A 10,479-nucleotide genomic window follows, 5' to 3' on the forward strand; every position below is an offset into this window, starting at 1 on the left:
AGCTTCAGCCTAGCATAGATCATTGAATCGGATTAGACCATTAGCTTCTCGCCTGCTAGCTTCATGTTTAAAAGTGACTAAGATTTCTGGTAATTTTCTCATTTAAAACGTGTCTCCTCTCAAGTTAGAAAGTGCAATAAGACCAACTGAAAATGAAACCTGGCGTTTTTCTAGGCTGATTTGACATGGAACTACACTCTCATCTGGCGTAATAATCAAGGCAACTTGCACACTACTGGCACTACTACTGCTTGTTGTCTATGGGGACTATTTTCAGATGCTGCGTACGATATCACTACGCCTATGGTACGTTTGCAAGTTGCCTCGATTCTTACGCCAGATGAGAGTGTAGTTCCATGTCAAATCAGCCTAGAAAAACGCCAGGTTTCATTTTCAGTTGGTCTTATTGCACTTTCTAACTTGAGAGGAGACACGTTTTAAATGGGAAAATTACCAGAAATCTTAGTCACTTTTAAACATGAAGCTAGCAGGCGAGAAGCTAATGGTCTAATCCGATTCAATGATCTATGCTAGGCTGAAGCTAAAAGTTGTATCGCCAGACTCACAGAATGGCTGGATGAACGAGAACAAGGTAAATATCGATTGTTTTGCTCGAGGGGAGGTGGAAAATGAGCGTATTTCCAAAAATGGCGGAATATCCCTTTAAGTAATTTTCACTTAAGTGACTTGTGTCTTTCGAATATTGTGAAGGAGAAGGTAACTGAATTTGATTGCTTTTTGTCAGTTAAACTTAACGAATGAAAGTGACAGGATTCCCAAAAAGCATAAATCAGGATTTTAGTAGCACAATAAGAGCAGGTTGTTCATTTTGGTGTACTGGAGAGATTGTCACCAGCTTAGTATCTAGAACAGGTAACGCATGTTTGTCTTTTTTATGTTGTATATATGTACTATATGCAAAAGAGGATGGATGTCCTCCCATTGAAAACTGTTCTAAGTAAAAAAGAAAAAGAATAAAAAAAAGAATAGTCATGCCTTTTCTATTTTAATAAACATCTAAACAAACAGGTTGGAGCATTCATAAGTCATAGGAAAAATGTGTGGCATCATATCTGAGCTTCACAGGCACTTGGATAACAAAGAAGAAAAAAAAATGTTTTGTCTATGCCAAAGTAAATGACAAGTTGTTAAGGGACTAAAACACCAACACCAGGATTTAAAACTTTTTTGATGAACACAATCACAGGAAAAACAAAATGTCCTCCACCTCTTATTTCTTCTTCTGGTAGTCGACAAAATGTGTTGCCCTCAGCAGAATGAAGTGGTCAAATCCCACACGTTCACAAAACTACCCCTCATCTGCTGGCATCTCGGGTGCCCTGGCTTCCTCCAGTTGGTTACCTTCCGGAGGGATTTCTGATGGATGTCCACTACATCCACTCCACTCTTGTTCCGCCGCAGGCCTGTGCAGAGACTCTACAGCCATGAGAGGATATGTACCTTCTGGCTCTCTATCCACAGGTGGCACACACACATCACTCAAAGGAGACACCTCAGCAGGCCCCGGGTCCTTTGGCTCCAATAGATCACCGTTCACCTCAAGGACTGCACTCAAACCAGGCTGATGCTCGATCTCAGGTGACTGTTCAGGTGAACCAATAGGGAGCTCAGGGTGGCATTCTGAGGACTCCAAAGGCGAGATGCTTCCTTGACTTGAGCGATGTTCTTTGGGGGAATATGTGGCAACTGTGGTAGTGATGGCCCTCGACGAGGATGATTCGGGAGCTCTGCCCGACCTTGTTGATACGGCGTCTCCGCTTTGACTGCAGACGCCAGCTGAGGGAGACCGACCGGGAAACTGTTGACCCTGAGCCACGATCCCTGGAGACGGCAACCTCTTGACCTCGTCTCGCTGGCTCGTTGCACCGATGCTGCTGTGGCGGAGAAGCAGAAGAGATGTGATGGCTTCATCTTCCGCCTGCGACATCTGAATGACCTCCAGGGTCCCTTTGGCTTGAGGTCGGGTCATGTAGGGCTGGGGACGGCGGCAGAGGTCGAGGGTCCATGACCGGGTGCCGAGGTCGCGGGTTGGGTGGGCGCCACTGAGAAAAGGGTCTGGTTGGACACGGGGAGCCAGCTGAGAGGACATGATTGGTGGCGGAGTGTTGAGCTGGAACTTCTCAATGGCCTAGGAATGTGGGAGTGTGTGGAAATGCAATAGCAAAACATGTAAATAACATTAAAAAAAAAAGGTTGGATGCTGGTAAACTACCTATTCTACAGCCCAGTTCTTGCAAACCATTGTATCACTGTTACTTTGACCACATTCACTGGGTTACCACATCATGTATGTTGCTTTAGATGCAAATGGTTTTGGGTCCATGTTGTCATTACAAGAGCAATTTCCTCTCAAAAAGCCCACTGCTTAGATCTGTCTGAGCAGAGCAGAGGCCAATCTTATTAAACTGGTCAGTCTGTCTGATCCCACGTTAATCTCACATGGGTTATGCTGCACCCCAGTCCCTTCCCCAAACCCCCTAAAACCCCACCAGCACCCTCCCTGAGCCATAAAATGCATCTAATCCTGGGTAAGCTGGATCACCCATAGTTAATATCACAGATCTCATTATGTGGTATGTGTTTAAAGATTGTGAAATTAATACACAGAATTAATGCTGTGTGCTTAAAAGCCCCAGTCATCCAATTGGATGATTAAAAAAAAAAAAAAGCATTTTGCTAGTTTTGCTAGTTAAAAAATGTCAATTTAACAGGTCATGCATGGGGTGAGGATGATTTGAGAAAAGCCCCAGGGTATATACAGCATGGGCAAGATTAATCTGTTGTGTCTGAGAGGAAGCATGATGTTGATTTTGCAGGCGCCTCTTGCATGTTAATGAATGTCTGTAATACTGATATCAAGGCAAAACAACAACCAGAATTGGCCCATTTCTGGTCACTGACCTCAAACTTCGTGACAATATTGGGCACCCGGTGACCTGGGGGCAGGGTGGGGTCAGTATAGTAGAAGTCCAAGGGGGTCATCACTGGCACTGTAAAACGACACAGAAAACACAGAGTTAATCCTTTTGATTAATCATGTAAGGGAGGCATTGAAGAGCTTATGACGAAGAGTGACCGTGCGTAAAGTTTCAACAACCTACATGTGGCTTGAGTGTAGGCCTAGGCCGCTGCAGGCTTTACCAGCCCAACCTCAGCTCTCACCTGGTGGAGTAGACGACCACCTCCGCAGAGGCTCTTGACAAATCGGCATGAACGTTGGGTGACTGATTGTGCGATTTGAGTAGGGAGTCAAGACATGAGGTCTTCTCTACGGGAAAAACATTGAGAAGGTGGTTGTTGTAAATACCAGCTTTGATTACATCCGTTTTCAAAGGCTTGTTTCATAGTAGGTAAGAGAGAAAGCTAAATAAAAGGAGACAACAAAAGTCACCTCTGAAGCCCTTTTCAACAGACATGACATTGAGGGCCTATATTTTAACTCGGACAAACTTGTCTTGGACAAAGCGGAGGCCTAGCCTATAGCCTCTACCAGGAGGATATTTAGCCTACAGGTCAACTCACACTGGTCTGCGATGTGCCATTATTCATCATGGTCGGGGCAAAAATACAAAAAAAAAAAAAAAAACAATAGAGGTAAAACAATGTAAGGACTAGTAGGCCAACAGCTTCTGCTATACACCAAAAATGAAGATGGTTCGTTCCCTTGGAAAAGATGATGTTGAACAGAGCCGCCTGACTTTGAAATGTTCACTGCGCCACCCAGTGGAATGTTATTAAAAGCACGACATCATGGGACTAGCAACATTCTGCAACATGCAGCGACCACCTGAAATTAATCAAGACAACGACGGTGTCTTTTGATTGGCTCATAGACAGGTGTGATGTTTAGTAATGATTGCGATTTTTTAAGAGCTCGTGATGGTAGACTACACCACTAGCAAGCACTTTGTTTTGGAAATGTATTTGGGTCTTTCGCTCGCGTAAGTGTGAACAAATCATGTCTAGGCCCGTATGCCTACATTTTTGTTAACATTTTTAATAAGCGAGTCTTTCGTCCTGCATAAGTTAAAGTTTGTCCATCCACAGGCTTTCCCTTTTCATCTTGAGTGTGGAGGTGAGAGCTGAAGAAGCGCCAAAAGGTGTGTTTCCCCCTTATTTAGGCCTATAGCCTAATGCCCATACAACAATTAAGTTTAAAAACAGAAATAAGATTTCATGTTATTTTTTTTCACAGGCATTATTGAGCTAGACTGCAGAGAAAGATATCTTGCTGTACAAGTTCACCTGCACAATGCTGCCTCTGAGCCAAACTTTGAGGCCATTGGTGAGATGTCTCTTTATGATGCCATGTTTATATTCATCTGTGAAAGTTGCCTATTTGAACATTGGACATTTTCCATTTCAGATACCATGGGTATCCATTCAATAACAAAAGAATATGGTCCAGGCTGCGGGTATACCTATGAGCTTTTCAGTGAGATTGGAATTGCCGAGTTAAAGGCTTCTTATTTCTCTTGCCATACGGAAAACCAGGTAAGCCTAATGGGCCCTTTCCAATCACATTGCACTGTTCATTTTAATGTAAAAGTTGGTGATTATAGGCCTATGCACACAAACAGACACTCACATAAACAAAACTAGGCCTGTAAATCTAAACTATGGAATGTTTCCAGGGTGATGAGGAGTTCACATTTAACTTCAATGTGATCATGACAGAGCGACATGGTGAGGAGGCGACCTATACAGTGTCTAAGACTTGCACTCTGCCTCTCCCTTGGTCTCCTCGAGAGGTTAACTGTGAAATGGATTACATGGAGGTACTTTGCTATAAGAAAAAAAAAAATCAAATATTTGTTTTGTGATTCATGTCGTTGAAATGGCCAAGGCAATTCACATTTAACATCTTCAGTTTTATTACATTGGGCATTGCTTATATGACTTTCAGGTAAATGTGGATAGTGCAGTTCCACATCTTAGCACTGGGGGCACTGTCATGCATCAGCAATGGGATGATTCCATTTCTTCTGTAAGTCCTCAGTCAGTGCTCTCCTACCTGTATAGCCTCATGTCTGATAGGCTATGTCCAGAAGTCAAGCGTGCCCGCTGGGCAGTGTGCATTTTCCGGAAGTTACGTCAGAATAGACTGTCCGAAAGTCAAGCGCTCTCACTAGTGGGTACTTCGTTTGGCGTGATTTCCAAGCGTGCATCGATGCATCTTTTTTGGCCTCAGATATCCCATAATCCATTGCGCAGCGCAGGTCAAGCTCCACACGTCATGCAAATCGTCAACACACCCCCCTCCCCGAGTCAGGTGACGCCAACTAGTTAGTGCTGTCCAAATGTAGGTAGGGATGCACACTGAGGAGCAAGCTAACTAATACGCTACTGGGAAGAAGGTACTACCCAGCGTGCACGCTTGACTTCTGGACACAACCATAGACTGCTCCTTTGTATAACTGATGCCTGGTATAGATGACCCATTTCATTTGTGTAACAGATGTCTGGTTACTGGTAGCCTACATGACCCATTTCTAGCATTTGTGTAACTGATGATCCTTGTGGCTCCAGGCATACACTCTGGCCTCTTCCGACTGGCAGCTGACGTTCCTGAAGGAGGGCCAGAGGTCCGCTGTCCTTTCCCTCGACGAGGCTCGTGAGCAAGGCTACAGACTACACTTCACCCCCGGGCGTGTGCTCCTTCGCATGCCTTACGGCAAACTCTTGTCTCATGATTCCATGGTAAAAAAAAAAGCCTCCTGTTAGATGTTGCCCTCTGAAATGAGATTTTTATAGGCTAAGTTGTGGCTAAATTATCCCCTCCCACCAGATAAACGGGGTCCCTGTGGAAGTCGTACATGCCGTCCTTTTCTCCAGACAGAGATGGTCTGTTGTCATGTTTGATCTGGTGGCTGCATGTAGTAAAGGTATGAATCTAAGATTGTCTTAGGCTACCATCTGGTGTGGCCTTGTTTAGTCGTGCATTCATTTAACTAATAAACAGATAATTATGCATCCGTTCATAATCAGAGTTTCATTTTGTAAGCTTGTCTTACTTTGCCTTTCAGATGTGGGATTCTTTGATGGAACCAGTCTCCACTGGCAAGTTCCAACTGTGGTGTTCCCTGTTTCTAACCACACTGGGTTTGAGACCAAAGATCTCCGTATTGGTGTCAGTGGCAAACTCTTGGACCCACTGGTGACCGCAGACAGAGGATATAGCCTTAGCACTGAGGAAGGAATGGTTGACATTGGTATTCCCTTTGGGGCTGAAGGTGGCTATAGGCAGGTAAGTGGCCAGTGGCCAAAATGTCATCTAGTCTTTAGGTTTTGTATTGATGCAGCCTCAGATGTATGTGAAACTGAGATCAGCCATGTGAGAATTTGATTTGACTGTGGGAGAGAACATCTGATGGATATAGCCCACAGTGAGAACATTCTAGAAGAATCTGAGGCCTTGTGAAGGAGGAGGTTAAAGATTGGAGGTAGTGATACTGGAGAGTAATTGTTGATATTTGAACTCACTACTGTGGGTGAACATTTACTCTTTGTGTGTGTGTGTGCATATCGGGTGACTCTTCCTACAGAGCTTTGTGCTACACAATACTTACTGGGAGTTCTACCTGATTTACCTCTACTATGAGGGCTTGTTCATGGACAGCTTTCACACTGAGAACAGACATCGCCATACTAAGCTTCTTATAACTCCATTACTGCCACACTTCCCCTTCACTATCAACCGTAAGTGTTTAAAGAAAATCATCTCATTTTAATATAGTGCAGACATATACAGTGTGTAAGGTTTGTATAGTCATGTGTATTCCCTATATTTTGTTTCATGTATGAATACTGTAATATTGATGAGGTCTTATCCTCTGGCAGAGACCATCATTGAGGATAGAGCGTTCACTCTTTACGTGGGAAATTTCCTTTCTGATGTGGCACTGGAGACCGTGACCTTGAATGGACATGAATTCAACCTTGTTGAGGCAACCCAGCGTGGATACACCATTGTGGAGGTTCCACATGCCAATGGAACCCATGCATACATCATCAGGGTTCCTTTTGAGGATCCCTTGGTGCCAAAAACGGTAGGTTGGAGAGTTCAGAGTAACTTAATATATATATATATATATATATATATATATATATATATATATATATATATATATCGTTATAAACGCATCTGCAAATTTCTTTTCTCTCTGTAGTATTTTACAGAGGGTGTTCTGCAGTACCTGCTGTATGTTAATTTCACTCTTAACATCATGCTACAAGAGGATTACTTCTTCCATTTGGCCTCTTTGAAGGCTAGGATCCCTGATGTCTGTAAGTTGATTTGCTAATGTGCTCATTTTTTAAAAAAGCCAGGTTTTCCTCAAACTCTATAACGATAGCAGAATCGCCCAATCCCCATAGCAATGTTTGCTTAAATGCTTGTTTGCAACACGCAGTACAACTCATTTGTACATCAAGCTCAACTCAATGTTTCAAAGAAACTGTGTGATATCAAGGTTAATTGGTGTTCATTCTTTCTATTCTTAGATCCTCCCACCTTCAGTGGACTGTGCCAGGCCCATGGGATAGCGTTTAGACTGGCCCATGAGGAGTTTAATCACATGTGGGACATTACCATTGGTGACCATCTTCTTACAGAGCAGTATGCCGTGAGGCAGGGATACCTGATGACCAATGACAGCCAGGGCATTCTCCTAGATGTGCCACTCTTCACTCCTAGATATCTTTACGAGGTATAACATTATGTTGCATTACAGCACAGCAACTCCTGTGTTGTCAATTCTATTCCTTGTGTAATGGTGAATAATACTTTTTTTTTTCATTCCCTTTTAGGATATAAACTTGCACCAGTTCTTTGGTACTTTTGAAATCCTCTCCAGAGATGCAAAAACCCAGGAGGTTCAGGGGCACTCGGTCAAACGTTGTCCCTTCCAAACCACAGAGCTCATCGGTGGGAAACTAGACTGGTGGAAAGTATCAGATCAGGGCCGGGTTTCCCAAATTTGTTAAGAAGCTCTTAAGTGCTAAGAACTTCTTAGGAGCGCTCTAAGAACGTTTTAAGAATGCTCCTAAGAAGTTCTTAGCACTTAAGAGCTTCTTAACGAATCTGGGGAACCCGGCCCAGATTCGTATGAGATGACCAGAGCCTAACGTGGCTTTCTCCTTTGCTTTCTGTAGTGTGTTCCACAAGAGGGGTCATGACCGTGGCGACGAGTGTGGTCAAATCCATCCCCAAAGCCGATCCAGAGAGGACCACATTGCTCGACACGACATGCAAACCTAAAGAGACGGATGAGACTCGAGTTCTCTTTGAGTTTGATCTTGCAACGTGCGGAACCCAAATGAAGGTGTGGTTATCGTCTACCACAGCATGCAAAACAAGGCACTTTATCTTATGTCTCCTCAATGTTCACCCATTTCCCCCTTTTGTTTCTCTATCAGGTGAAGAATGACTTGATGATCTTTGAGAATATCATCATGTTTGAGCAAGAGCCCATCCCTAGTGAGCGCCCAGTAATAACAAGAGACGCCTCCTTCAAGTATGATCTTTCAGTGAAATATCTATCTCCCATTTGAACATCCCTACGTTACTGTTTTTCATTTGTGTATTTGTGTGTCAATGCTGTAACTTTGAAATCACCGTGGTTCATTTTTAGTTATTGATGTATATTTTTATTATTAATTAATTGGCTGAATATTTTCCTACAGATTGGCTGTCCGGTGTTCCTACCCAGTGGATGCGGTGAATACGGACGTGTACTTCACATCGAGTGTGCCAGGCTGGGGCTCTGTGGGAGAAGCCGAGCCATATGTGCAGGGTAAGCAACTAATAATGGAGTTTTTTTTTTCAATGTATTTATTTAGCAGATTTCCAATCTTTTGAATTAGGAATTTAGTGGTATGTAATGCCTTCCTTGCATGCCCTGCTTACAGTGCTAATGTTAATCTAACACACACAGCTCTTACATTCACTTCTTATAAGAAGATTCACAATTTACACCCTACAGCTCTGGCGAAGCCCATTGTGTTGCCTGCACCAGAGGCAGTGACTACAGCCAGCGTGCCCATCACACCCAGGATAAAGACTGCTCCCACCCAGAGTCCTGCCAAGTTCATGAGGGTCTCCAGCCACCACATTGCCAAGAGCCAAAGCTCATAGAACCAGACTACAGAAGGTAGTGATTTTATGTACATAAAGTCTGTCTGTCTGTCTGACTGTCTCTGTCTGTCAAAAGTAATAAGAACTTCTTGCGTTTGTCAGGTACGAATGGAGGATTGCGTGATCAACTCATGAGGCGTGATTCTTGTTGTTTATCTCAAATAAAATGCCAACAGAAGTCAGTTTGTATATCTCTAGTTTTTACAAACTTGCAACCTCTGGAGTTTAATTCAGTATGTTTGTTGAATAACAATTGATGGTTTCTATACTCTTATGTTGATATTCAACATATCCAGCATCTTGTGTGCGACAGACAAAAAGTCATATTGATAGATAGATAAATAGATACTTTATTGATCCCCAAGGGGAAATTCTGTTGGTAGCGCAATGACAAGATCTGTATTCAAAATATTACCGTAATCTTGTTACCAATTTTTGAAGTGTGTGCTTCCTTGTTTGTGTGTTTGACAACATGCCTCTTGTTCTATCTTGGGCATCTGGATGATCATGTACGAAGACTTGGTTTCTGGTGACCTTCTGCCTTTGAAAATGTATAGCACATTGGAACCAGTTGGCCTACTACTGTCATCTCTCCCTCATAGTAGGGAATTAAAATACCAATCTTGTTTTCATAACCCCTATATTTAGCATCAGGTAATTCTATTTCTTTGAGGAGTGGAAACACCTGTGGACATTGCCAGGCAGGCTCGGAGTTGGCAAGCAGGGGAATGTATTTTGAAAACTTGATTCAGAGATCTGAGCCTCAGCTCTACCTTTATGTAGAACAGTAATCATTCATCTCCTCTAAAACACCCTATTCCTTGTGGTTTGGCCAAGTAGTGGTTCCATACAAGTCTACAAATACTATAGCTAAGCTTATACTTTTATAAGACAAATGATGAGCATCTCTGAGTTAATTATAGAAGATATAGATGAGCCTTTGTGATCCATCCATGATCCACACATGTGGTGGATCCCTCCACATTTAAATCCTTACTTATTTAATTTGGAATCAGCAACTCATGAAGACTGCTCAGAGCTGATGAGTCAGATATGGTAATTTCCCGCATAGAAGCTGTGTTGTGTACTGTATAAGCCGTAGGAAAGTGTTTTATGCAAGTTAAAAGAAACAAAACCATATTAACTGCCTAACTAACACAGGCATGTTTAATTATTATCAAAATGCAAAATGTATCATAGTGGGTAGTAGGCTACTTTTAATTGAAATTAAGATAGCTGATCTGAGTAACGTTATGAAATCGAGTCGTCTTTTGTTGAGATGGCAAGATGCTCATGCATATGCTTGGGTTATGAAGGACTTC

The 10,479-nt window shown here is 42.8% G+C and overlaps 2 protein-coding genes across 4 annotated transcripts; one reads left to right on the plus strand and one right to left on the minus strand.

Annotated features, from left to right (window-relative positions):
• Window positions 1-993: 993 nt before the first annotated feature.
• On the minus strand, window positions 994-3,732 carry LOC134059709 (uncharacterized). Of its 3 annotated transcripts, none has more exons than XM_062516173.1 (4): window positions 3,544-3,732; window positions 3,184-3,289; window positions 2,923-3,011; window positions 994-2,149 (listed from the first exon to the last, which is right to left on the minus strand). In XM_062516173.1, the coding sequence occupies exons 1-4, from the start codon at window positions 3,571-3,573 to the stop codon at window positions 1,310-1,312; spliced, it is 1,065 nt and encodes a 354-aa protein (XP_062372157.1). In that variant the 5' UTR covers window positions 3,574-3,732; the 3' UTR covers window positions 994-1,309. The 3 variants fall into 3 exon arrangements, with proteins under 3 accessions (XP_062372157.1, XP_062372158.1, XP_062372159.1); XM_062516174.1 differs by lacking the exon at window positions 3,544-3,732 and adding an exon at window positions 3,413-3,543; XM_062516175.1 differs by lacking the exon at window positions 3,544-3,732 and adding an exon at window positions 3,413-3,543 and having other exon boundaries at window positions 3,123-3,289.
• A 128-nt stretch (window positions 3,733-3,860) lies between these two features.
• On the plus strand, window positions 3,861-9,798 carry LOC134059708 (uncharacterized). The gene is made up of 19 exons (XM_062516171.1): window positions 3,861-3,962; window positions 4,069-4,121; window positions 4,217-4,306; window positions 4,388-4,515; window positions 4,656-4,799; window positions 4,928-5,008; window positions 5,551-5,721; window positions 5,810-5,906; window positions 6,048-6,268; window positions 6,567-6,720; window positions 6,862-7,070; window positions 7,191-7,308; window positions 7,525-7,730; window positions 7,831-7,948; window positions 8,176-8,345; window positions 8,440-8,537; window positions 8,707-8,816; window positions 9,006-9,173; window positions 9,260-9,798. Exons 1-18 carry the CDS (start codon window positions 3,901-3,903, stop codon window positions 9,155-9,157), a joined length of 2,382 nt encoding a protein of 793 aa, XP_062372155.1. The 5' UTR covers window positions 3,861-3,900; the 3' UTR covers window positions 9,158-9,173; window positions 9,260-9,798.
• The last annotated feature ends 681 nt before the right edge of the window (window positions 9,799-10,479 follow it).

This window comes from Sardina pilchardus, chromosome 16 (assembly GCF_963854185.1).
Source record: "Sardina pilchardus chromosome 16, fSarPil1.1, whole genome shotgun sequence".
Taxonomy (NCBI): domain Eukaryota; kingdom Metazoa; phylum Chordata; class Actinopteri; order Clupeiformes; family Clupeidae; genus Sardina; species Sardina pilchardus.

Excerpts from the sequence above, each read along its gene's own strand:
- LOC134059709 (XM_062516173.1), bottom strand. The coding sequence starts at position 3,573 with ATGATGAATAATGGCACATCGCAGACCAGT. Across the intron at positions 3,290-3,543 it reads ATGGCACATCGCAGACCAGT|AGAAGACCTCATGTCTTGAC; the intron begins GTGAGTTGACCT and ends TTTTTCCCGTAG. Across the intron at positions 2,150-2,922 it reads ATATTGTCACGAAGTTTGAG|GCCATTGAGAAGTTCCAGCT; the intron begins GTCAGTGACCAG and ends CCACATTCCTAG.
- LOC134059708 (XM_062516171.1), top strand. The coding sequence starts at position 3,901 with ATGGTAGACTACACCACTAGCAAGCACTTTGTTTTGGAAATGTATTTG. Across the intron at positions 4,307-4,387 it reads GCCAAACTTTGAGGCCATTG|ATACCATGGGTATCCATTCA; the intron begins GTGAGATGTCTC and ends TTTCCATTTCAG. Across the intron at positions 6,269-6,566 it reads CTGAAGGTGGCTATAGGCAG|AGCTTTGTGCTACACAATAC; the intron begins GTAAGTGGCCAG and ends CTCTTCCTACAG.